Genomic DNA, 27258 nt, shown 5'->3' on the forward strand with positions numbered 1-27258 from the left:
GAGAGTATTGATGTGTAAGCACTTTTATACTGTTCACAGCATGTTTTTATGGATGGACATTTCTGTCTATACCGCTGGGGAGGTTAATACGCATATGCACAAATCCTCATTAGGAAAATAGAAATCTGCAGATTTATTGCAGGATGTGTATCAGCTGTAACAAAGATGTTTTTTTTCTTTAAAGGTTAATATGCTGTTGCTTATCTTTTTGAGCGGAGAGAAAGTTCTGAGTTCAGACCTGCTTTAAGAGAAAGATCTAAACATAGCATAATACACGGTACATTTCTCTGTTTTCCTTCTATCCTGTGGAAGAGTTCAGGTCCACTTTAAGACCTTCTAAAACTGTAGGAATTAGATAGCGGTTCTCGGAACTGGTGCAGTGTGTGAGAAAATTCTTAGAATGAGGCAAGTATAACTTAAAGGGAAGTCCATAGTGTTTTAGGCTAGGTTTACAGTGGGACGTTGTAATGTGACGTTAACCACTTCATCGCCCAGGTACAGTATATCTACGCTCCTTTTAACTTAATTTCCCCGCCCGTAGTGTAGATATACGCACCCCCGCTGCTACCGCCTCTGTCCGAGCTCCCTCTCACACGTGCACGCGCTCGTGCACGCCGCCGCCTGCTCACCCGGAGATCAATGAAGAGGAACACCGTTCTTCTTGATCTAAGTCCCCGCAGCAATGATCGTCTGCTTTCAGGAGATGCTGCGCGATCATTGGGGGGATGGGGGAGGAGTTTCCCATCCACACTACACTTCCTGTAAGTGTACTTACTATGCTTACAGGACCATTCACAAAAATTACATATATTTTTACATTTTAAATTAACTCATTACCCCCCAATTGTTACAAATTTTTTTTTAAATAAAAAAAAAAATGTAAAATAAAACAAAAACAAAAATATAAATGGTTATCTTAGGGACTGAACTCTTTAAATGTGTATGTCGAGGGTATAACGCTGTTTTTTTTATAAATTATGGGCCTGTAATTAGGGATGGACCTTTATTTCTAAATAAAATATTGGTGCCAAACATCGTGATAGGGACATAATTGAAATGGTGTAATAACCAGAACAAATGGGCTAATAAATTACATGGATTTTAATTATGGTAGCATGCATTATTTAAAAACTAGTTTGGCCAAAAACTGAAAAATATCGATTTCCCCCCCCCCCCCCCCCCCCCAATTTTGTCCTATTTTCCCACTAAAACACACTTAGAATAAAATTAATTTTTGGCACAATGTCCCACCTAAAGAAAGCCTAATTGGTGGCGAAAAAAACAAGATATCGTTCATTTCATTGTGATAAGTAATGATAAAGTTATAGGCAAATGAATGTAAGGAGAGCTGAAAGGTGAAAATTGCTCGGATGCTGAAGGGGTAAAACCCCTCAGTTGTGAAGTAGTTAAAGTCCCACGCAGCATTACAACGCAACGTAAAAAAAGTGGCAATGCACAATAATGCTGCATTACCGTTGCATACAATAGGTACAGTAAAGCATACAGTCAATGAAAAGTATGCTTTCCTGTCAATGAAAAGTATGCTTTCCTGTACCTGGTAACCTTACAATGTGACACTAACATCGCACTCTGAACGTCCCATAGGTTTATCAATGCAGTGCTGTAAGTTGTGTTATAAGAGTTTATAACGCAGCTCCACAATGTCCCACTGTGAATGTAGCCTTAGGGCTCATTTCGCTACCGGGGGGGTGGAGCTTGCGATCCCATTCATTATACTGAATGGGATCACGGACGCAATCGCCCTGAAATTCAAGCAACCATGCGCTGCGATCCAAAAGTGCACCGTCTGCCGTTTCTGCGATTGCTTTCAGCAGCGCTATATGGAAAGCCTTATTTGTAAAATAGAAGCAATGTGTAGGCATGTGCTTACCTAAGTCTACCAGCTACACACAAGCTATAGTAATTCACTTATGTGATAAGCTTTCTAGCCTTCCTCATTAAAATCCCATTATTCTGTTGTCATGATTGCTTTTATAAATCTGTCTCTTTTTTTTTTTGCAATTAAACTGTTTTTTTTACTCCCTATTTGCTACCTATTTAACTGCAATAGTAATCTGCATGTGTTCTGGGCATAATCTCTCTACTTACAAAATGAGTCTTTTGCACTAATTTTGCACGACTTTCTAGAAATGTGGTACTGGTAGAACAGTGCAAATCTGCAAAGAAATAAGTGGTTATTCCACTTATAAAATTAATGCAAAGCTGACACACTTAATTAAATTCAAATTCTCTTTCACAGCTACTAGTCTCACCAATTCTTTGGGCCAACCAACAGCTATACTATGAGATAAAGATGAGAGCCACATTCTTTTTATGATGCAGGAGTATTCAGATTCATAGACCTCATTCAGTCTATACTACCCTTAACCACTTGAGGACCGCTGGCTTTACCCCCCCTTAAGGACCAGGCACTTTTTTTCCATTCAGACCACTGCAGCTTTCACGGTTTATTGCTCGCTCATACAACCTACCACCTAAATTAATTTTGGCTCCTTTTCTTGTCACTAATAAAGCTTTCTTTCCCAGTACGTCTGCTCAGACAGCACCCCTAATGAGACTTGTCTCCCTCCGAGCAACGGACAGGAAGCTGCAAAAGATTAAAAATTTGCATAACAGGCGGACAATAGTATAAATAGGCATAGTCTCTTACTCTACCTTCAGTTCTAGTTTCCTGTCCGGACGTGAAGGAGGGAGAGGTCTCAGGGTTGCCATCTGGTCAGACGACTGGGGCTTGCTGTCTGGTCTCCTGCATAGTCCGCTCCAGGGGAGAGCGGTATGATGTGGCTGGCAGCATTGAGGAGGCTTCTGCCAGCAAGGCGGCAGATTTATGCGCGCAGACGCGCGCTCCAGGAACTTCCGCTCGGAGAAACCGGAAGTCGTCACGTGGAGGCGTCCCACGTGACCAGGAAGCGTTGCAGAGCAGTTAGCGGCAGGGGCCGCGGCGGGAGCAGCGCCAGCTGAACGGAGTGCATCATGTGATTGGGGTAATTATGCAAAATACTTTGCCGACGTGTTTTAAAAGCCACCTATTTCCCATATCTCAGATGTTGGCTGAGATCATGGAGGACGCTGCAGGATCCTCTACTGCATTATCTGTGGAACCTGGCTCTGAATCCTCTCTGGCAAGTAGTCTGCGGGGCATACTGCTTAGCTATTGTCTAGTTTTTTGTTGGTGGTTTTTTGCAAGAGGATTATGTAGCTAACCTAGGCTTATTTGTTTGTTTGTATTGTAGCCTAAAAAGTCTGACAAAGTGGATAAATCGGGGTCACATTCCAGTCAAGACAAACGCTCAGACAGCGAAGTTGAAAAGAGATGTGCTATTTGCAATAATGGTGTATCCGCCAGCTCCTCTAGGAAATTATGCCAGTCCTGTACTGATAAAGTAGTAAAAAATGAGTCTCTTGATGGGGTGGATGAGAGCCGAGATGGCTACAGCTATTAAGGAAATAAAAGACTCTGCTATGGCTTCCTCCTCTGCAGCCGATGCTGCTGCCTCATCTGTCACTTTGCCTCTAATTAATCCGGTTGCTAGTATTGTCTCTGATGCACCTCCTGCCTCTCTCCCACCAGTCTCCCCAGCAGGCTCTCTTGTTAATTTACCTCTCCCTATCGGTTCTAAGAGGAAAAGAACTGCTGAGGATGTAATTGAATCCGATTTATCGGAGGGGGAGATTTCTTCTCTTGAACAAATTTCAGAAGAGGAAATTGGGGAAAAAGGAGATAAGTCCCAGAAATTTGCCTTCTCCCCAGAGCTGATGAAAGACCTTTATTTCTGCCTTACATAGCACCATGGGTATTAAAACTGAGCAGAAATCCTTGACACCCCTCAACCAGATGTACGAGAGTTTGGCGGACCCTCAGTCACATTTTATTCCTGTCCATTCCTCTCTCAAGTCTATGATTAAGAAGGAATGGGACACGCCTGAGAAGAGGGCCTTTTGGCCACGTTCTATGTCCAAATGTTATCCTTTCAGTCCCGAAGATTCGGGGTTTTGGGGTCCTCCGCCAAAGCTTGACCCATCATTGTCTAGGGTGTCAAGGAAGACTGACCTATTATTTGAAGATTTTGGGAATCTTAAAGATCCCATCGATAAAAAGATGGACAACATCCTACGTAGAGCCTGGGAGTCTTCCTCTCTGACCTTCAAGCCTGCAGTTGCATCCACAGCTGTGGGTAGATCAATGAAAACATGGCTTTTAGAGATGCAGGCCAAGATTGCTTCAGGCGTACCTAGGGAGGAGATACTCAAAGATTTCACCAACTTATTTAATGCAGCTGATTACCTTAATGATGCCGCTGATGACTCTGTTAAGCTAACAGCAAGAACCACTGCACTAGTGAACTCTGCCAGAAGGGGAGTTTGGGTTAAAACAACAGGCGACAACTCATGTAAGTCAAAACTCTGCGGCATTCCTTGTGAAGGGGGCCTTCTGTTCGGTTCTAAGCTGGATGAGACCTTAGACAGAACAGCTGACACAAAAAAGAACTTTCCCACTAAGAGGAGATTTTTCCAGTTTAAACGGCCCTTTCGCGGGCCATCAAAGCCAGAAAGTAACGAAAGAACAAACACAAAAAGGAGATGGGCCCCTTATAGGAGCCAGAGGAATAAGCCCAACAACCCCCCGATTAGTAAGTCAAGTAAACAATGACATCAGGCTCCCAGTGGGAGGAAGACTATCCCACTTTTTCGAAACATGGCAGCTCCACATAACAAATCCATGGCTTCTACACGTTGTATTAGAAGGGTACAGAATAGAATTCAATGTCATGCCCCCTCAGAGATTTCTTCTCACTCCCTTACCTTCAAGCAAACTAAAACAGCTCGCCCTCCAGAACGAAGTAAAATCTCTACTCCTCAAGAGGGTAGTCAGGGAGGTTCCCTCATGTCAGAGAGGCCAGGGGTACTATTCGCCAGTATTTCTGGTCAAGAAGGCTCAAGGGGACTTTCGCTTCATTATCAATCTGAAAGGTCTAAACAAGTCAGTAACATACAGAGGGTTCAGGATGGACAACATTCTGTCTGTGATTCGTCTCTTACAGAAGGACTGCTTCCTTGCATCCCTGGACCTGAAAGATGCTTACCTGCACATTCCTATCCACCTGTCTTCACAGCAATTCCTCAGATTTGCAGTTCTGCTGGACGGAGAGGTAAGACACTTTCAATTTAATGCTCTCCCCTTCGGGCTACCCTCAGCACCATGGTTGTTTACTAAGGTCATGGCAGAGGTACTTGCAGTCTTAAGAATGGATTCAATTAATATCATAGCCTATCTGGATGACTTACTGATTTGGAGTTCATCTGCAAGCTTAGTGAGTTCCCATATCGACTCATGCATAGCCTTCCTTCAGTCATTAGGGTGGCTGGTAAATTGGGGAAAGTCCTCCTTATCTCCCTGTCAGAACATGGAATATCTAGGGTTCAATGTTGATACTTTGAATGAAAGAGTTTTTCTCCCCGATAGGAAGATCTCTTCCATACTTAATGCTGTTCTATCTTTTCAGACATCAAGAAGCATCTTACTGAGAAAGGCAATGTCAATATTGGGACTATTAACAGCATCGTTCCCTGCGGTACAGTGGGGACAGTTTCATTCGAGAAGCCTACAGTTATGGATTTTAAGAAGTTGGAACAGGAAGTCAACTTCCCCGGACAAGAGGGTGATGATCCCACACAATGTCAAAGTGTCGTTGCTATGGTGGCAGATTCAAGACCATCTGTCAAGGGGGCGTCTCTGGCAGTAGCCAAATCAGACGATTATAACTACGGATGCCAGTACGTGGGGATGGGGAGCCCACCTGGATCTTCTTCCAGCCCAAGGTCGTTGGTCAACCAAGCTGAGGTCTCGCTCTTCAAACAGCAGAGAACTGGAAGCAGTATGGCAGGCCTTACAGTCCTTCAGCAGCCACATCAGGGGCCAGCATATTCTGATAAGATCAGACAACAGCAGTGTGGTGGCATATATAAATCGCCAAGGAGGGACAAGGAGTCAGCTCTTGTGGCGCCAGTCATCTCGAATACTAAACTGGGCAGAAGCAAACCTGGATTCCCTAAGCGCCAGTCATTTAAAAGGAACCTCGAACCAGCTGGCCGACTTCTTGAGCAGAAGGACCCTGGACCAGAACGAGTGGACTCTCAAGCAGGAGGTCCTTCAACAGATTACGGACTTATGGGGGTGTCCGGAGGTAGATTTATTCGCCAGGAGAGTAAATACGAAGTATCAGAAGTTTTGTTCGCTCCATCCGCGAGACAGGCCTTGGGCGATAGATGCCTTCTCCATGGACTGGGGTCACCATCTGATGTATGCATTCCCCCCATTGCCTCTCATACCCAGGGTCTTGAACAAGATCATACGGGACCATGCTCGAGTGATATTGATAGCACCATTTTGGCCAAAAAGACCCTGGTTCACGTTACTACAGACTTTAACGATATCTCAGCCCATCACTCTTCCTCTCCTCCCGGATCTTCTGTCTCAGGGACCTGTATTTCACCAAAATCTACGTCTACTTCATCTTACAGCATGGAACCTGAGTGGAGTTTGTTGAAGGCAAAGAGACTTTCTGATGGGTTAACGGAAACTCTAATCCAGAGTAGAAAAAAGGTGACTCGTCAGATTTATCAAAAAGCCTGGAGAGTGTTTACTGAATGGTGCAATGAGAAATCTATGCTCAACAACTCTGTCACATCTGTGCTGGAGTTTCTACATGATGGTTTCCTGAAGGGACTCAGTATAAGCACCCTTAAAGTACAAACTTCGGCTTTGTCTGTATTTCTGGAGAGGAGGCTGGCTCACGAGGAATTAGTGATTCGTTTCTTTGAAGCTTTGAAGAGAGTTAAGCCTACTATGAAGTCTAGAGTACCTACTTGGGACTTGAATACAGTCCTTCAGGGACTTTGCAAAGCTCCGTTTGAGCCCTTAGAACAGGCATCCGACAAGATGGTAACCCTTAAGACTGCGTTTCTTTTAGCCATCACTACTGCTAGACGACTGGGGGAATTACAAGCTCTTTCTATTAAGGAACCATACTGTGTGATATCTGATGATCGAGTCACATTGCGTTTGGACATTGCCTTCCTTCCCAAGGTTGTATCAGCATTTCATAAATCTCAGGAGCTGTATATTCCTTCCTTTTGTGCTAATCCAGCTAATGATAAGGAGAAGGAGTTGCATCACTTGGATGTGAGGAGGTGTTTGCTTTATTACCTGGAAAGAACTAAATCATGGAGACAGACTGAGGCAATGTTTGTCATCTCTTCCGGAAAATCTAAAGGAAAAAGAGCATCTAAGACCACTCTGGCCAGGTGGATAAAGCAGGCTATTGCTACAGCTTATCAGATTCAGAGCAGACGGCTATCCTCTCCAGTGAAAGCACATTCAACGCGAGCAGTTTCAACTTCATGGGCAGAGAGGGCTGGAGCATCCATCGAGCAGATATGCAGGGCAGCAACCTGGTCCAGCCAGAATACGTTTATAAAGCACTATAGACTTAATGTGTTAGCTAACGCTGATTTGTCTTTTGGCAGAAAAGTTCTGCAGGCTGTGGTCCCTCCCTAAACATATATGTATCGTGTATATCGTCTCATTAGGGGTGCTGTCTGAGCAGACGTACTGGGAAAGACCAACATTACTTACGGTAACGTCTTTTCCAGTAGTCGCGAAGACAGCACCCCTACAACCCACCCTGGGTACGAAAAAAAAATAAAAAAAAAGAGAATATATATATATATATATATATATATATATATATATATATATATATATATATATATATATATATATATATATATATAAAGTATTAAGCATCATTTGGTGTCCGTGTCGTTTGTATAGAACTGAAGGTAGAGTGAGAGACTATGCCTATTTATACTATTGTCCGCCTGTTATGCAAATTTTTAATCTTTTGCAGCTTCCTGTCCGTTGCTCGGAGGGAGACAAGTCTCATTAGGGGTGCTGTCTTCGCGACTACTGGAAAAGACGTTACCGTAAGTAATGTTGGTCTTTTGGTGCTATTTGATTGCTGCTGCGATTTTTACTTTTTATTATATTCATCAAAAAAGACATGAATTTTGGCAAAAAAAATTATTTTTTTAACTTTCTGTGCTGACATTTTTCAAATAAAGTAAAATTTCTGTATACATGCAGCACGAAAAATGTGGACAAACATGTTTTTGATTAAAAAAAACCCATTCAGTCTATATTTATTGGTTTGGGTAAAAGTTATAGCGTTTACAAACTATGGTGCAAAAAGTGAATTTTCCCATTTTAAAGCTTTTTTAATCTTACTTTTCTGACCCTCTGTCATGTTTCATGAGGGGCTAGAATTCCAGGATAGTATAAATACCCCCCAAATGACCCCAAAGTATTCACTGAGAGACATAGTGAGTTCATAGAAGATATTATTTTTTGTCACAAGTTAGCGGAAAATGACAGTTTGTGACAAGAAAAAAAAAAGTTTCCATTTCTGCTAACTTGTGACAAAAAAAAAAATGAAATCTGCCACGGACTCACAATGCCCCTCTCTGAATAACTTGAAGTGTCTACTTTCCAAAATGGGGTCATTTGTGGGGTGTGTTTACTGTCCTGGCATTTTGGGGGGGTGCTAATTTGTAAGCCTAAAAGTGCTCATTGGACTTTGGGCCCCTTAGCGCAGTTAGGCTGCAAAAAAGTGCCACACATGTGGTATTGCCGTACTCAGGAGAAGTGGTATAATGTGTTTTGGGGTGTATTATTACACGTACCCATGCTGGGTGGGAGAAATATCTCTGTAAATGACAATTGTTTGATTTTTTTTTTACACACAATTGTCCATTTACAGAGAGATTTCTCCCACTCAGCATGAGTATGTGTAAAAATACACCCCAAAACACATTATACTACTTCTCCTGAGTACGGCGATACCACATGTGTGGCACTTTTTTGCAGGACTGTGGAGTCGGAGTCATGGAGTCGGAGTCGTGGAGTCGAGCAATTTTGGGTGCCTGGAGTCGGAGTTGGAGTCGGGAAAAAATACTCTGACTCCGACTCCTAATGAATTTGTAACTGTAATTAAAATAGAAAATATGATAAAATGTTCTATTTCTCAGATAATAGTCATTAAAAATAATGTATATATACAGTATATATACAGTAATAGCTGTGCTTAGTCCACAAAAATGAAATAAACCAATCAAAATTAGTTACTTGTGCTGCTTCAATAAAGCAGTCCCTGTATTTTTAAGGTCAGACATACATATCTGATTGTGACTGGATATATGATGTGTACACAGGAATCTCTTCTATATACTAAATAACATCTATGCTGTAAGAATAAAGCCTGATGTGTAGCTGTGTCACTAATAGAGATGGTCAACGAGATAGAAATAATTCTGCATTGATGCTGATTTATGCAAATGTATGCACTCCCTTTGCCGATGAAATCAAATAATTTGATATGTTGTTAAAATTTGGTTTGGTGACTACAAATTAAAGGGTAACTGAGACGGATGAAAAGTAAAGTTTTTTTATACATACCTGGGGCTTCCTCCAGCCCCCTTCAGGCTAATCAGTCACTCGCTGTCCTCCACCACCCGTATCTTCTGCTATGAGTCCTGGTAATTCAGCCAGTCAGCGCTGTCCGGCAGCATGCCGCTCCCACAGCCAGGAACATTCTGCACCTGCGCAATAGTGCTGCACAGGTGTAGTATGCTCCTGGCGGCGGAGTGTGTGCATTCGCACTACGCCCGACTGGCTCAAATACCTGGACTCATAGCAGAAGATCCAGGTGGTGGAGGAGGACAACGAGGGACTGATTATCCTGAAGGCGGCTGGAGGAAGCCCCAGGTATGTATAAAACTTTAATTTCATCTGTCTCAGGTTTACTTTGTTACACAGTAGTACTATACTCTACATATGCACTCCCCACAGAGCTGCAGGGAATTCACTGAGAATGCTGTGCACATTGAACACAGAGGTGTTGTCAGTTTACAATCTCCTCATTCCCCTGCAGAGTACCTGCACATCATTCTTACATGTACCCACACTTATATTGCCTAGGGGCTGATAGATGTTCTTTGTTCCGGTTTGTACCTTTTACAAGTACTCTTACCAAGGACTAGTTTTAGTCTAAAGGGAATAAATATAGTAGTCTACATATCCTTCTCACTTCAGTTGTCTTGTAAAATTCCTAAGCGTTGGCAGTTAAGAGACGAATTTCATGTTACAAAAAAGGCACACTGGAGGGCGCTTTAAAGTAAAAATATTTAGGTATCCAGTGTATAAGTATATAAATGTATCAAATTTATTTAATTCAATAGTGATTTAGACAATTAAAATTAGGATTTCAGGAACAAGGGAAGGATAAAGGGTAGATAAAATCAAATAAAGATTTGGCGGAACTACAAATACCTCATTGCTGGCCAGCTTACAATATCACCAACAGACATACACTTCACACATACTCATGCATAACACTATCCAGAGATGTAGAACTGCTGCAGTTAATGTATGCGCCTTTAACTCCTCCTTAGTGAGGCACTCTTCCTTATTGTGGCGCTCTATAGGGTATCAATGGCATATAAACATGCAGTCAAAAGCAGTCCAAAGGAGCCAAGCATGTTAGCATCTGGTCAATTAATACATATGCAAGTAGTGTCTTCTCGTGCTAGCACATTGATAGGTAATGTAGTTAGTAGTTAGAAGCAGTCCACATCTTATACATTAATATATTGCAGAGTTGTGCAGGTATCTCACCACCTCATCTATTGTCGTGGCACCTCTCTTATACCGGTTACTTGGTCGATGCTTCAACATACGCGTGGAGTGTTGTGGCTGAGCGGCGGTTTGGCGGACCCTCGGCAAGCTGGCGTCCCAGTATAGTTTAAGCCATGGGTCTCCGCTATTACCTCGCGCTCACGCGTCTCTCGTGTCTCCGGCTAGTAACGCTCCAACGTGGTGCGTGGTGGTAGGCAGGTCTGGCCAGACGTGGAGTAGTTCCGCCCACCGACGCGTTTCACGCCCCTTTGGGCGTTTCTTCAGGGTGTGACCTCACACTGTACTTTGCTTCACTTAAGTCTCACTCAGTCTCCTCCCATCTAGCTTTGGATTGGCTCTTTTTTGTTTTTTAATTTTTTAAGGATCTCACTTGCTCCAAGCCAAGGTACACTTCTGAAAAAGTCCACAAGGTGCCAGTTGATTGTTTAGATCCGTCTGCATTTGGTCCGTGCAGTTTCTACAGAGAAGATAATTTCCATTGCGCTCCAAGCATCATACCATGATATATTTTTCAGATTGTTCACAGAGTGCAATTAGATTCTTTATACTTTTCTTAACATTAAGGGAGGGGAGATACATACCAGGAAAATGATCCTCATTATCTTATAAGTATAATAGTCCTAATATAATTAGGCCCTATATTGGCAATCTCATGTCTTTGTTTGATCTTTTTTTCTCTTCTTTCCTTTTTCTCTTCATTCATATCAGATCAGGCATACCTTTCAATCAAGGAATATTTAATCTTTTTAACTTTCAACAAGGACAATATCAGTCCATATTTATCTGTATGCTTCTAAGCGTAGGAAGGATTTCAGGTCAAGCTCTCTGTTGAGACCATGCGGATACAGCGTATCCAGCTTGTATATCCACATGGCCTCCTTACAGTAGAGCAGGTCGTCATAATCACCCCTCCTAGCTGAAACATTCAGCTTATACAGCCCTTTAACTTGAGTGCCCTCAAGGCTACTCTGGTGGACTTCTGCATAGTGTGTTGCCAAATAGCTTTTTTCTTCATCTTTTTCCTCTATTAGACGCAGATGTTCTAGGACCCTCTCTTTAAACATTCTTTTTGTTTTGCCTATATATTTAAGTTTGCAAGGGCATTCTATCATATATATTACTCTCTTTGTTTGGCAGTTTATATGAGATCTTATTTCGAATGTCTTGGTTCCTGAACTATTTGTAAATGTTTTGTTGTCTTGTCTATTCATAAATGGGCACATTTTACATCTGCCACATCTGAGTCCCATTGGGAACCATCCTGTTTAGCCAAGTAGAATTATCTCTTGTGTATTCACTGTGTACAAGTTTATCTCTTAGATTTTGAGCACGTCGTGCTGTTAGTAAAGGTCTGGGGCCTATAATTTGTGCTATTTCAGGGGATGAGGTCAAGATCCCCCAATTTTTTGTTAAGATCTGTCTAAAATCTTCCCAATGGGACCCATATCTAGACACCATCCTCACAAATTGGTCGGCATTTTGCTCTTCTTTTCTCTTTGGGGGCGCTGCCCCCAAAAAAACTGTTGGGTAAATAACAGTTGTTAATGATGAATTTCATGTTACATACTTTTAATCAACAAATTTGTAATATGCAAATTAGAGGAGTCTGAGTCGGTGGATTTTTGAACCGACTCCACAGCCCTGCTTTTTTTTCACCCTAACTGCGCTAAGGGGCCCAAAGTCCAATGAGTACCTTTAGGATTTCACAGGTCATTTTTGTTTCAAGACTAATCCTCACGGTTTAGGGCCCCTAAAATGCCAGGGCAGTATAGGAACCCCACTAATGACCCCATTTTAGAAAGAAGACACCCCAAGGTATTCCGTTAGGAGTATGGTGAGTTCATAGAAGATTTTATTTTTTTGTCACAAGTTAGCGGAAATTGATTTTGTTTTTTTTCACAAAGTGTCATTTTCCGCTAACTTGTGACAAAAAATAAAATCTTCTATGAACTCGCCATACACCTAAAGGAATACCTTGGGGTGTCTTCTTTCTAAAATGGGGTCATTAGTGGGATTCCTATACTGCCCTGGCATTTTATGGGCCCTAAACCGTGAGGAGTAGTCTTGAAACCAAATGTCGCAAAATGACCTGTGAAATCCTAAAGGTACTCATTGGACTTTGGGCCCCTTAGCGTACTTAGGGTGTAAAAAAGTGCCACACATGTGGTATCGGCGTACTCGGGAGAAGTAGTATAATGTGTTTTGGGGTGTATTTTTACACATACCCATGCTGGGTAGGAGAAATATCTCTGTAAATGACAATTGTTTGATTTTTTTTTACACACAATTGTCCATTTACAGAGAGATTTCTCCCACCCAGCATGGGTATGCGTAAAAATACACCCCAAAACACATTATACTACTTTTCCTGAGTACGGCGGTACCACATGTGACACTTTTTTTTGCAACCTAGGTGCGCTAAGGGGCCCAACTTCCTATTCACAGGTCATTTTGAGGCATTTGTTTTCTAGACTACTCCTCACGGTTTAGGGCCCCTAAAATGCCAGGGCAGTATAGGAACCCCACAAGTGACCCCATTTTAGAAAGAAGACCCCCCCAAGGTATTCCTTTAGGTGTATGGCGAGTTCATAGAAGATTTTATTTTTTGTCACAAGTTAGTGAAAAATGACACTTTGTGAAAAAAAAAACAATAAAAATCAATTTCCGCTAACTTTTGACAAAAAATAAAATCTTCTATGAACTTGTCATACACCTAACAGAGTACCTTGGGGTGTCTCTTTTTCTAAAATGGGGTCACTTGTGGGATTCCTATACCGCCCTGGCATTTTACGGGCCCAAAACCGTGAGTAGTCTGGAAACCAAATGTCTCAAAATGACTGTTCAGGGGTATAAGCATCTGAAAACTTTGATGACAGGTGGTCTATGAGGGGGCGAATTTTGTGGAACCGGTCATAAGCAGGGTGGCCTTTTAGATGACAGGTTGTATTGGGCCTGATCTGATGGATAGGAGTGCTAGGGGGGTGACAGGAGGTGATTGATGGGTGTCTCAGGGGGTGGTTAGAGGGGAAAATAGATGCAATCAATGCACTGGGGAGGTGATCGGAAGGGGGTCTGAGGGGGATCTGAGGGTTTGGCCGAGTGATCAGGAGCCCACACGGGGCAAATTAGGGCCTGATCTGATGGGTAGGTGTGCTAGGGTGGGACAGGAGGTGATTGATGGGTGTCTCAAGGTGTGATTAGAGGGGGGAATAGATGCAAGCAATGCACTGGCGAGGTGATCAGGGCTGGGGTCTGTGGGCGTTCTGAGGGTGTGGGCGGGTGATTGAGTGCCCTAGGGGCAGATAGGGGTCTAATCTGATAGGTAGCAGTGACAGGGGGTGATTGATGGGTAATTAGTGGGTGTTTAGGGTAGAGAACAGATGTAAACACTGCACTTGGGAGGTGATCTGACGTCGGATCTGTGGGCGATCTATTGGTGTGGGTGGGTGATCAGATTACCCGCATGGGGCAGGTTAGGGGCTGATTGATGGGTGGCAGTGACAGGGGGTGATTGAAGGGTGATTGACAGGTGATCAGGGGGATAGATGCATATAGTACACAGGGGGGGGGGGGGGGGGGGGTCTGGGGAGAATCTGAGGGGTGGGGGGGGTGATCAGGAGGGAACAGGGGGCAGTTTAGGGAATAAAAAAAAAATAGCAATGACAGATTGTGACAGGGAGTGATTGATGGGTGATTAGGGGGGTGATTGGGTGCAAACAGTGGTCTGGGCAGTGGGCGGGGGGGGGGGGGGTCTGAGGGGTGCTGTGGGCGATCAGGAGGCAGGGAGGGGGGAATCAGTGTGCTTGGGTGCAGACTAGGGTGGCTGCAGCCTGCCCTGGTGGTCCCTCGGACACTGGGACCACCAGGGCAGGAGGCAGCCTGTATAATACACTTTGTATACATTACAAAGTGTATTATACACTTTGTATGCGGCGATCCGAGTGCTAGTAACCCGCCGGCGCTTCCGAACAGCCGGCGGGTTACAGCGCGAGGGGGGCGGAGCCAGTCCCCGGCGGAGGATCGCATCACGGATGACGCGATCGCTCCGCCCATGCCCCTACAAGGACCGCCGCCTCTGTGCATGCGGTGGTCCTTGCGGAATCCACTTTCCAGCCGCCCCTGTGCAGTGGGCGGTCGGTAAGTGGTTAAACAGGGGTGTCAAAGTCAAATACAAAATGGGCAGAAATTGTACACTGGGACCAAGTCGCGAGCCAACCTCAATATCTACTGGCCACCATCCTCCATTATAAAGTTCCCAGGTGTCTAATGGCCCCTCTCCAACCCCTATACAGTTCCCTGGTGCCTAGAAGCCCCCATCCTCCCCTATACAGTTCCTTAGTGTTTAGTGCATTCCCCTACATCCCCCATATGGCTTGCCTGGTGATCTAGTACTTCTCCTCCAATATAGCTTCCCTGGGGGTCTAGAGTGGGCCAAACATAATGCAAAGTGGGGAAATTTCTTGAAGGCCAATTTGAATGGCTCTGAGGGCCAGATGTGGCCCGCGGGTTGGAGTTTGACATGTATGCCTTAGAAGCACTCTGACTGCTGCTGTTAAACCACTATGGACTTCCCCTTTTTTGTGTTAAAGCAGACCTGAACCCAGACGTCCTCTCTAATCTAAAAGATACGCAACAGCATAATATCCTTTAAACAAAGTCTTTGTTACAGCTGATACAAATCCTAAAATAAATCTGCACTGTTTCTACTTTCTGATTCATGAAAGCAGATATATTGTTAACCTCCTGTGCTTTCAAATGAGCTTATCTGCCATCTTTGCCATAGGCAGTCATGTGACACAGGGGAGAGATCAGATTACACCTTGTGATTAGACATAAATGAGGGGGAATTAAACATGCTAAACTCTCTAAATACATACAGGGTGCATTTCTCTGTTTTCCTTCTGTCCTGTGCAAGAGTTTAGGTTCACTTTAAAGCTGCCACAATGTATCTTGCCTTAATCACAGGATTCTCTCACAGACTGCATCAGTTCAAAGAAACCCTACCTGTCTTCTACAGTTTTAGAAGGGAATTGTACCTTCTTAAAGAGTACTGAGATGATATAAAATAAAAAATTAATACATACCTGGGGCTTCCCCCAGCCCCCTTTGGCCTGATCACTCCCTTACCGCTGTCCTCCGCCTTCTGGATGCTCCGCTATGGTCCCAGTAACTTTGGTCAGCCGGTGCAGGTGAGAGCATTCCGCGCATGCACAGTAAGCCTCGACTCCTGAAGTTATCGGGAGCCATAGCGGAGCATCCAGAAGGCAGAGGACGACGGCGAGGGAGTGATCAGGCTGAAGAAGGCGGGAGGAAACCCCCCAGGTATGTATGCATTTTTCCTTTTATGTCACCTCTAGTTTAATGGACCTGAATGTATTTAGGGAGTTTAGCCCATCTAATTCTCCCTCATCCGTGACTAATCACCACTGTAATTTGATCTCTTCAGCTGTGTCAGCTCAGGAGTTTCTTCTGCTATGGCAGAGCAGCTAATTGGTAAACACTGGATTTGTATCAGCTGCAACAAATGTTATTCTTTAAAAGTTATTATGCTGTTGCGTATCTTTAACCACTTAAGCCTTCGGTCGTTTTCACTTTATGCATCCGAGCAATGTTCACCTCCCATTCATTAGCCTATAACTTTATCACTACTTATCACAATGAACTGATCTATATCTTGTTTTTTACGCCACCAATTAGGCTTTCTTTGGGTGGTACATTTTGCTAAGAGCTACCTTACTGTAAATGCATTTTAACAGTAAGAATAAGAAGTAAACTGAAAAAAATGCATTATTTTCGGCCATTTTCGGCCATTCTAGTTTTAAAATAATACATACCTCCTTAATTAAAACCCATGTATTGTATTTGCCCATTTGTCCCGGTTATTACACCGTTTAAATTATGTCCCTATCACAATGTATGGCGCCAATATTTTATTTGGAAAATTTTGCATCCATCACTATTTACATATATATATATATATATAAATATATATATATATATATATATATATATATATATATATATATATATATATATATATATATATATATATATATATATATATTATGTGGGTATTTTTGGGAGGGTGGGATGTAAATAGTATTTGTTTGCGGTAAATATGTGTACTTTTTTTAAATTTTGATGTAGCTTTACTTTTTGGCCACAAGATGACAACCTTGAGTTTGTTTACATGACATCACTCAGGAGGCAGAAAAAGCAAAGCAGAAACATGACGACATAGGAGGCAGAAAAAGCAAAGCTTCTGAGAGAAGCTGTCGCTTTTTCTGCGGGGGAGAGGAATCAGTGATCGGGCACCATGGCCCGATTCATTGATTCCTGGGCTAACGATCTGCGGCCGATCGTGCACGCTCGCGGAAGCGCACATGTCCTCCTTGACGTAGTTTTACGTCGAGGACAAAGTGGTTAAGAGCAGAAAGGAAGTTCTGAGTTTAGGTCCGCTTTAACCATTTCACCACTAAGGGTTTTAAAGTGGAGCTTTAGAAAAAAAACAAAACGCATATATAAGTAGATAAATACTTGCTCTACTTACATATGTATTGCACTGTCCACATTTTTATTTTAGTGATTTTTCTACAGTAAAAAAAAAAGAAAATCCTCCTTAGGATTTTCCATATTGTCTGTGTCTACCTTGAAGCAAATCCTGACATAATTTCCTCCCTTACTCTGTCTATGTATCATAGCCCGCCTCCCTCCCAGTCTCCAGAAACTCCTACCCAGGTCTGCAGTAGAAAGTGCATTGATAAATATTGGACAAACAGAGAGGAACAGAGGTGTGGGAGGGGAAAACAGGAGGGAAAGAGGCTTCAGCCAGTCTGCATTAGTTAAGTCTGAGGGGAACGTAAAGAAGAAAAAAAATAACAGCATGCAATGCAACTTCCTTTGTACGGCAGATGCACCAAATAAGAGCCAGGGAAACTGGGGAATGATGTTTCATGGAGAAGAAAAATGAGAGTGATTTTTAACTTTTGGATTGCCTGGTTAGCATCTTATTACTTGTTTCCCAGATAAAAATAAAGAATTGATTTTTTGATTTTATGCCCGACAGCTCTGTATAATTTCTAGAAACCTAATGTTTTGTCACTATTGACAAATCTGCCCTGGAAATACCTTCTTATGTTATACATCTTTTTATTACAGCTAAAACCGTGTAATCTTGCCCTCACACTTAAAACAGAATTCCTTATCACATAGTTTCACTGTCACAAGCTGACAGTGGTGTCCTGGTTGCCTCCTAGTGTCATATCTGATTCCCAACTTTGCTCCCTTTATTGTCTACTCTGCATGCTTTCTCCTTGTGTTGCCATGCTGCCTCCCACAACACATTTTGTCTTCAATAAATCAGACTCCTCAGGGACCTGTGAGAAGTCTGATTTGTTTTGGAAAATACGGTTCACGGTTACGGTCTTCGAGTGATTGTACTTTGGATCGGGGACAGGAGCATGGAAAAGCTGGTGTATTGTATAAGAATGGAAGTAGGGCTGGGCAATGAGATTATTATTATTATTGATTTATAAAGCGCCAACATATTCTGTGGCACTGTACAAAGAAAACAAACAAGAGGGTACATAATGATACAATCATATACATCAAATATGGACACTGGTACAAAATACAGAATTGGTGATTACAATGATAAATATAACATGATGAATAAAATATATAGCAGAGTGCAAGCTACAAAATGAATAACAAATTCTCATTGATCTCAGGTAGAGGAAAGTAAATGTATTATAGTGTAGCATGTCATAGAGCATAGATAGATAGATAGATAGATAGATAGATAGATAGATAGATAGATAGATAGATAGATAGATAGATAGATAGATAGATATTATTAGCATCTCCTCCTTAGCTCATAGGCTCATAGATGATCTGTATCTACACCCATGCAGTTAAATTCTATAGAGTACTTATAAAGATTGCTCTTAAGTTTTATTGGCCATCTTTTATGAACAGGAAGGAGGGAGCATGCGTTTCTGAAAGGAAGGACCTACTGTTACAAACTAGTAAAGCATGCTGCTGGTTCCTGTTTTATTTGTGAGTTGGAGCACTGGGCAACGCTCAGGGATTCAAACTTTAAAAGGCCAATCTCTTTTAAACTGTCCGGGCTCATGGTACACCCTCCCATGTTACTATAGATTTATTTCTGTTCAAGACTAACTTCTCTAGAGATAAAGCTGTTAAAATAATACTCCGAGCAGTGTGAGCACTTTAAGAACCCCCCCCCCTCCCCCCATCATGTCTGGATTCAAATAGCTCACCCCTGTCTCTTGACAGCGACAAGCTCGAGCACTGCATGGTCATACAAACATTGCTTCTCCCATTTTTATGTCTGTTTTCTGACCCATTCATTCCAATGGAGAATACATACTGTATATCTAAAATTCCACTTTGATACATCATTCTTGAGTCACTTGATTTATAGCAGAATTGTAACAGATTCACAGTAGTATTTGGAATAGCTGTTAAGCTATTTGTTGTTTAATTTTAATAGTTACCGAGCACTGACATTAAGCATTTTACAGACTATACAGAGCATTCTCATCTGCAGTTCTTGTGCTGTTTATGTATGTGTTACTGTAATTGCTAAATGTAATATTGCCTTCTTAAAAAAGAAGGTATTTGTGATAATTCACCTTTTAAGTGAACAACAGTGATTTCCCATGATCCATGACTCATCACTCCTGAATAACAATAGAGGAAAGAAAACAAACCTAAGCTGCCGTAGCAAACGAAAAAAAAATGCATTAGTTAAAGATGCTCTGAAGAAGGAGTTCAGTGGTTCAGTGTGTTTGAATCCGGGTTATGTCAGATGTGACAGTTCATATTTAGAAGAGGTAAATGCATCCCTTGAACAGCTACCAGTTCACTGGTTGCAGTCGCCAACTTCATAGCAGATGCAGCACTTTCTTAATGTGTCAGAACCTTTACTTCATCCTCCCACAAGACGGTTTCTGAGCTCCAAAGGTTAAACATTTTAAGATAGAAGTTTAAGTGTTATTTCAAACTATTAAAGAGACCAAGAGCACCTTTTATCAGTCCACAACTCAGCCATTGTGAAGAGGCACTTGTGCCTGCTATGGGCTCAGCCCTCTCCCACATTCAGGTCAACTCTGATGACATGTCCTCTTATTTTCTCTGTACCTATATTATATAATGTTGGTAGATTTTCTATGTTTACATTACTTAAAGAGAATCTGTATTGTTAAAATCGCACAAAAGTAAACATACCAGTGCGTTAGGGGACATCTCCTATTACCCTCTGTCACAATTTCGCTGCTCCTCGCCGCATTAAGGCTTCTTGCACACCAAGACGTTGCATTAGGTGGCACGTTAAGGTCGCATAACGTGCACCTAACACAACGTATGATGCTGCAAGAGCCGACGGTAGAGTGAGCCGCGTTAGGCGGCTCGAGTCCTATAATGTCTCCCAGAGTGGCGCTGATTGGCCAGCGGGACCACGTGATGCGGAGCGAGACACTCCGCATCACGTGGTCCCGCCGGCCAATCAGCGCCCGCCAGTGCAGTGAATATTAAGTAGCCATGTGCGCGGCTACTGTAGCTGGCTCTCCCCGCCTCCTCTCCGCCCCCCACTGCGCATGTGCAAACAGTCTAACGCGGCTATAGCCGCTCCAACGCCCTAGCATGCTGCACTTTGCACAGAACGTGCAGTGTTACATGTAACGCAACGTGGGCTGTGTGAACAGCCCACTTGTGTTACATTGCTGTGCGTTGGGGGAGCGTCTAACGTGCGCCTGTAGCGTCTTGGTGTGTAAGCAGCCTTAAAGTGGTTAAAAACAGTTTTTAAAAGTTTGTTTATAAACAAACAAAATGGCCACGAAAACAGGAAGTAGGTTGATGTACAGTATTGTTGCCTCTGAAGAAGCAGTTTTGTCTGTGAAACGGCTGTTAGGCCTCTACAATCATTCTGTCAGGGATCTTGGGGATGGAATAAAAAGGTGTTTGCAGCATATCCTGCTGGCTGGTGCCCGGATTTCTATGTACTTCTCTGGTTATCATAATCATCATTCACTCGATCTGGTGGCACAGCCTTCAAGCCTTGCTACCCCCTTGGAGCTGCCGATCAGGGCATCTAGTGCCACCCTGTGTACCTCTTTTCTCCAATGATGTACAGTATGTCCACACATAGAAAATACATCCATACACAAGCAGGCTGTATACAGCCTTCCTTTTGAATCTCAAGAGATCATTTGTGTGTTTCTTTCCCCCTGCAGCTATCTTCCACTGAAGTGTCAGGCTGTTTCTTCCTGCAGAGTGCAGACAGCTCTGCCCGTATGTAATTCCTCAGTATGTGAAAGCCCAGCCAGCTCAGAGGAGGATTTATCCAGCTTGTAAAAGATAATAGAGCAGAGAGAAGCTGCACTAATCTAAATAACACACAGGCAGTGTGCAGAGAGGGGCCAGGAAGGGGGAGATGCATCACAGAACCACAACACTGAAGAACTTGGCAGCCTTCCAGACACAGGCCGACAAGTCTGACAGGAGAGAGATAAGTTGATTTATTACAGAGATGGTGATAGTAGAACGTGCTGCAGTAAGCCACAGCACATTAGAATAGATTTTGGAACTCGTAGGATGGAAGAAAACCGGATGAAATTTTTGTTACGGAGTCTCTTTAATATGATAAATCATTTACATACATTATTATGAGCAATCTCACATCAGGAAATTCCCTGGCCTATTCTTATAAGACTCGACCACAACAATAGGATACAGGTCATCAGATGTAATCTAGATGTGCTTAGAGTTGCTGCAGTTAGCATTTTTGTCTTGCTGTATGTATACTTTGTTACTGTGCTTGAGGTAATTGGATATATATTAAGAAATCATAATGTACTATGTTAATGATTGATGTCACCTGTCTTTTATCATATTGTCTACGTAATTAGTGCTGAATGTGTTAAGGTACATACACGTCTTATTTTTCCAAACGACCGGTCGTGTAGATCAGTAGTTTGGACGTCAAGTCAGACGTGTGTACAAACGATCGTTCAGCTGATAAGACTGGTTTTGACCGGTCCACCAAGCAGATCCGTCAAAACCAGTCTTATCAGCTGTACGATTGTTAGTACACACATCTGACTGGACGTCCAAATGACCGGTCTGAATGACCGGCCGTTTAGAAAAATCAGACGTGTGTATGCACCTTTAGACAAGCCCTATCATTAATATGATTTTTGTGTGCTTTTACTTTGACTGTGAAATTAGCTTTGTTCTTGAAGGTACTAACACTTTCTTTTATTTCTTCTTTCTATACAGATCTAGATAAATTCTGTATACCAATGCGCTTGCCTTCCGATGGAAGAAAAGTTCCAGCTCCGAGGCTCTCTCGGTTCCAAGTTACCTAAATTTGGTACATCTAAGCCTGCGGGAACCTTTCTGCAACAGACACAAAATGGCACTTGTAATGGAATACCGGCGAAGGGGAACTATGGTGGTGGGAAATATATTGAGAATGAGAGGACCTCTGCATTTTCTTTGAGCTGGAGTAAAACAAAATCTCAACAAAATGACCTGATCTCTAGAGCACCTCCTAATCTTGGCATAGAGAAAACCTCATCACGGTCCCAAGTAATGGTGCAGAATGATACCCACAGATTAGGAGTAATGAAACCTGGAAAGCAAAGCAACATGCTGGTGTCTCATAAAGAAGACTTGAATGAAAATGTTCTCTCTAGTTCAACTAAATACACAAAAGGTACCCAGTTTGGTAGGACTTACTCTGGTCTCAATGGACACAAAACATCTGTTAATGGATTTTACGCATCTAAGCCCCCCAGCGGCTTATACAGACCGAGAGCCAACTCTGCCACAAGTAGAAACTTCCCTAGTAATATTTTACCATCTGACAACAAGCTATTTTCCTGTGTTAGGAGATCACAGAGTTTTTCTCATTCTATTCCAAATTCCAAATTTCAGTCTGCAACCTTGACCAGGTCATATTCTCTTCATAGAGACACAGATATGGCAAAAGTATTCCAATCACAGCATTTGCCTAGCCGGACAGATCTGAAACCAAGGTTTGCAAAGCAGTATGGCTTGCCAAATGGTAATGACCAGGACATAAAGTCTATGTTTACAAGGACATATTCCGCAGGTTTAACTACTGGTTTAAAGAAACCTGTTTTTACAAATGGCACTGCTGCATCTGCTCCTTTGGGCTACAGAATGACCCGTCCTTCGTTACAGAAAGCAACCAGATCCCAGTATCCCAAGGAGACTATGGATGGCACAAAATCTACTTCTGTAGCTCCAGTCAACCAAAAAACTGAATTGTTGTCTAATGGTACATGCCAAACAAGAGACAATACCAACAAAAGGGAAGCTGAGAGCTTGGCCACTGATAATTTGACTTCGGACGATCTTTTAGACAGACAGGACTTCAAAGATAGTTACTTCAGTGAAGATATAGATGAACTTTCCATTTCCTCTTTGTCTTCTTCTGACAAGAATGATTTCAGTGAGGATTTCAGTGACGATTTTCTAGACTTAGAAGATGGGACTAAAACTGTTATTCTGGAAGCACTGGAAAATAAACTCCCAGAAAAGCCATCACAGTACTCACTCAGTGAGCCACAAACTGAAATACAATGTAAAAGCAATAACCAAGATGAGTGGATTGACATGAATATGTCAGGTATATTTTTACTATTAATAAAAAAATGAACTTTAGGCCTATTAAGGGCCAGCTGCATTTAGAATGTATTTTTAAGTTTTGCAGAGTAGCTGACTAGTAACATGACATTCGAGTTTATTGTGTCTGAGATACTACACAGGGGATCCCCATAAGACTGATAGAATCCGTAAAATTTTGAAAAAATAATTTTAGCATCTAGCTCCAAGATTGACTACTTTGTTATGACCTTGGGAGGTGAGACTGCTGGGGGAAATATTTGCCACTGGCATGTCCTGCAGTGATAAAAATCTGAAAGATAATACAGCTCAACATTATATACCAAAAGTGAAATACATTTTGACCTGCACTTTAACTGCAAATTCCACAGCTGGAAGCTATGCTTGGTTGTCAAGTCTACACGATTGATTGGTTGCCAAGTGTGGTTGATGAAACCCTGTTGCAGAGAAACAAGGGGCCCTAATATGTTTATAGAGGTAGTGCAGTATGTGTCTATACATTTTATTTTATAACTACCAGTATCTTGAATGTGGAGGAGCAGATTTTTAATTAGAGCATCTTGATTACATTACATAGACTATTCTTGGGTGTTAAATTGTGTCTGCCAGTAAATCGCAGTGTCAGATGGAGCAAAATGTATATCTTGTCACTGTGCTTGAGGTAATTGGGTATATATTAAGAGATCATAATGTACTATGTTAATGATTGATAAGTCGCCTGTCTTTTATCATATTGTCTACGTAATTAGGGCTGAATGTGTTAAGGTACATACACATGTCTGATTTTTCCAAATGACCGGTCGTTTAGACCGGTCGTTTGGACGTCAAGTCAGACGTGTGTACAAATGATCGTTCAGCTGATAAGACTGGTTTTGACCGATCCGCCACGCGGAAGTCAAAGCAGTTTAAGAAAGTCACAATTGATTACATTCACACCTTCCCCTGGATAAATAAGGGCAGATGGAAAGGGAGGAGGAAATGGCAGCTCCTACAGCTATTAGAAACCAAGACAAACTGCAGGCAAAAAAAAGCTGCTTGGATAACTTTAAGATGAGCACAGCCCGTTGGAATGTAGCATGTGCACAGGTGTCAATAATGGAATGGTGACAATATAAATTTTTGTGTCAAGGCTTTATAATAGTTATCTGCTGAGAGGCAAAAGAGAGAGATGTTGTAGTTGTTTTTTTTCCTTTTCTTTTGTTTCTTCTTTTTATATTTTACAAATCTGAGGATAGTGCTTTCACAGTGTTTATAATCGTTTTGTAGATTTGGAAGATGGGAATAAAACATACACTGTGCAAAAATCTGAAAAAAGCTTGTCCAAAGACCCATCACTGTATTCACTGGGAGATTTACAACCCGAGAAACAACATGGTAGCAGTAATTCAGAAGAATGGATTGTTATGAGTACAACAGGTAAATGTACTTTCTTTTTTTTTTTTTTTTTTCTAAATCCGCATGAAGAAATGTGTTTTTTTTTTGTTTAATATGGTAGAGGCTGTACCACTGCAATTAAACAGTTTACTTTTAGTATGTGTGGTATTTGATTCCTAATGCAGATAACACCACTTGAAGCTACGTGACAGCATTAGCTACAGAATGAGAAATGCTATATCCCTTCCCTGCTCTATTTTAGATGTAATTAGTAAAATCTAAACTGTAGAGAATGGCGCCCAAGGTATGATAAAACTATTTTAAAAACAACTACAATGAAAAAAGTTTGAGGTGGCTTACCTCAATTATTATTGATTGTATTTATAAAGCGCCAACATATTACGCACCTCAATGAGGACACGTTCTTTAATATGTACTTGGCATCGTGTTTTGTGGGTCTCAGCCCACTTTCTCAGGCCGAATACAGTGCCAGGAGTTAATCAAACCAGCGTTTAAGGCATCTCCAATGCCGGCTTGACTTTTTTTTTCTGGCACTGTATTCAGCTTGAGGAAGTAGGCTGAGACCCACAAAAAGCGTTGCTTTTTGCATAGTTTTATCATACCCTGGGAGCCTCTTCTCCCCCCCCCCCCCCCCCCCCTTGTGTCAAGACCTATAGAAATATAAGGATAATAGTAATAATGAAATAATATAAAATAAAGAGCCCAGGTAAGTCTTGGTGTTTTGGCTGGACTTTCTCATTAAGAAGACAAGCCGTGCCCCCTCCAGTCCCATCCCTAGTATTCCCCTGCTCCTACTATGCCCCCTCCAGGCTTCCTGTTTTCTCTAACAGAGATACACAGAGAAAAAAAACACTTATGTGATGGATGACCTATCTCAACTTGTTCCATCCTATGGTTTTCACAGCGATGCTGTCTGGCAACAGTGGTTGGACCTTTGATATTTCTCCTGGTGGCATACTTGCTGCCATGTTAATGATGTATTCACATTGCCAGCTGGGGCTGGACCATTTGTGGGTTGGTGTCATAATGGTGCATGCTCAATAACCTATAAGGTAGGGCATTGTCCTCAACCTCCTGAGCAGTATGGACAAGCTCAGCTCGTCCATTACCGCCGGAGGGGATAGCATAGCCCAGGGAGATTTAAAAAAAACAAACAACTTTTTGTACATCATGTAGCTAGCTATATGTGTTGTCCGATTGACGCCGCTCCCCTTCTCCCCCCCCCCCCCCCCGATCGCCGTGATCGGCAGCGTTATACGTGTACCCTCTAGCTACATGATTTAAAACAAGTTTTTGTTTTTTTTTTGTTTTTTTTAAATAGCCCTCCCGCAGATGAAAGTCCGCAACAATTGAACGCCAGGGAGGTTAAAGGGAACCCAAGGTGAGAGTGATATTGGAGGCTGCCATATTTATTTTTTAAACAATTTCAGTTGCCTGGCTGTCATCCTGATCCTGTGTCTCATACTTCTAGCCATAGACCCTGAACAAGTATATGCAGATTTGGTACTCTTGACTCAGTTGACTCATGTTTTACTGGATAAGCCATATGCTTGTTACAGGATTTTGACTCTGACACTGTGTATGCCAGATGATCAACAGGACTGCCAGGCAACTGGCATTGTTTACAAGGAAATAAATATGACCGCCTCCATATCACTCTCACCTCAGGTGTACTTTAAACTATATATTTATGCAAGCCTTGATAAAGCCTATGTGCTCTTGACAAACCATTTGGCTTACCAGCATGAACCTTCCCTGATGTGTGTACATGCAAAAAGGGCGCCCAGGAAATTTGGGTTCCAGAAATAGCTGCTATAGTAGAATATCGGTAAAATTACAGATATTCTACTATTGGGCAGTGTTCATTCTAATAGTAAAATATCACTAAATTTTCTGCAGCAGTTCCGGCGCTCAAATTTCATACATTCGATTGAATTGAATTCATACACGGTAAATGCTGTTGAGATTGAGCGAGTTTGATCACCTTTGTCTCCAGTATATCACTGTTTTATTCCTAATTTAATTCAAATTTGCTATTATATGTATTAAAAAATGGGAGGCGGATCTAGGACTTTCATTGTATGGCATATTGTACATGATGATTCCGAAGGTTTTTAAAGTTGTACTTGTGATAATTTATGTGCATAAGTATTCCTCTAGGGCCTTAAGATTAAGGGTTGATTTAAGCAGGGTCTGCCGGCAGCTTGTTTTGCGGTGTGGCCAAATGCTTTTCTACTACCTAGAATAGCGTTTGACATCGCTTGTCCTCAATTCGTCATCATATTGTGTTTGAGCCTAGGTGATAGACAATAACTGCTAACACTGCAGACTCTAGAAGCTGCATTTGAGGCACTTACCTTATATACTCGCGTATAAGCCTAATTTTTTCAGTACAAAAAATTGTTTTAAAATGT

At 42.1% G+C, this 27258-nt stretch overlaps 1 protein-coding gene across 7 annotated transcripts in view; it reads left to right on the forward strand.

The window, feature by feature from the left end:
* CCSER2 (coiled-coil serine rich protein 2) overlaps positions 1-27258 on the forward strand; it is a 410112-nt gene that overhangs the window by 53099 nt on the left and 329755 nt on the right. For all 7 annotated transcript variants that reach the window (XM_068258342.1, XM_068258338.1, XM_068258341.1 and 4 more), the window contains exons 2-3: positions 22076-23453; positions 24716-24865. In XM_068258342.1, the coding sequence (XP_068114443.1) occupies positions 22115-23453; positions 24716-24865 (1489 nt within the window). In that variant the 5' untranslated portion in view covers positions 22076-22114. The remainder of the gene's footprint in view (positions 1-22075; positions 23454-24715; positions 24866-27258) is intronic.

Source organism: Hyperolius riggenbachi, chromosome 10 (assembly GCF_040937935.1).
Source record: "Hyperolius riggenbachi isolate aHypRig1 chromosome 10, aHypRig1.pri, whole genome shotgun sequence".
Lineage (NCBI taxonomy): Eukaryota > Metazoa > Chordata > Amphibia > Anura > Hyperoliidae > Hyperolius > Hyperolius riggenbachi.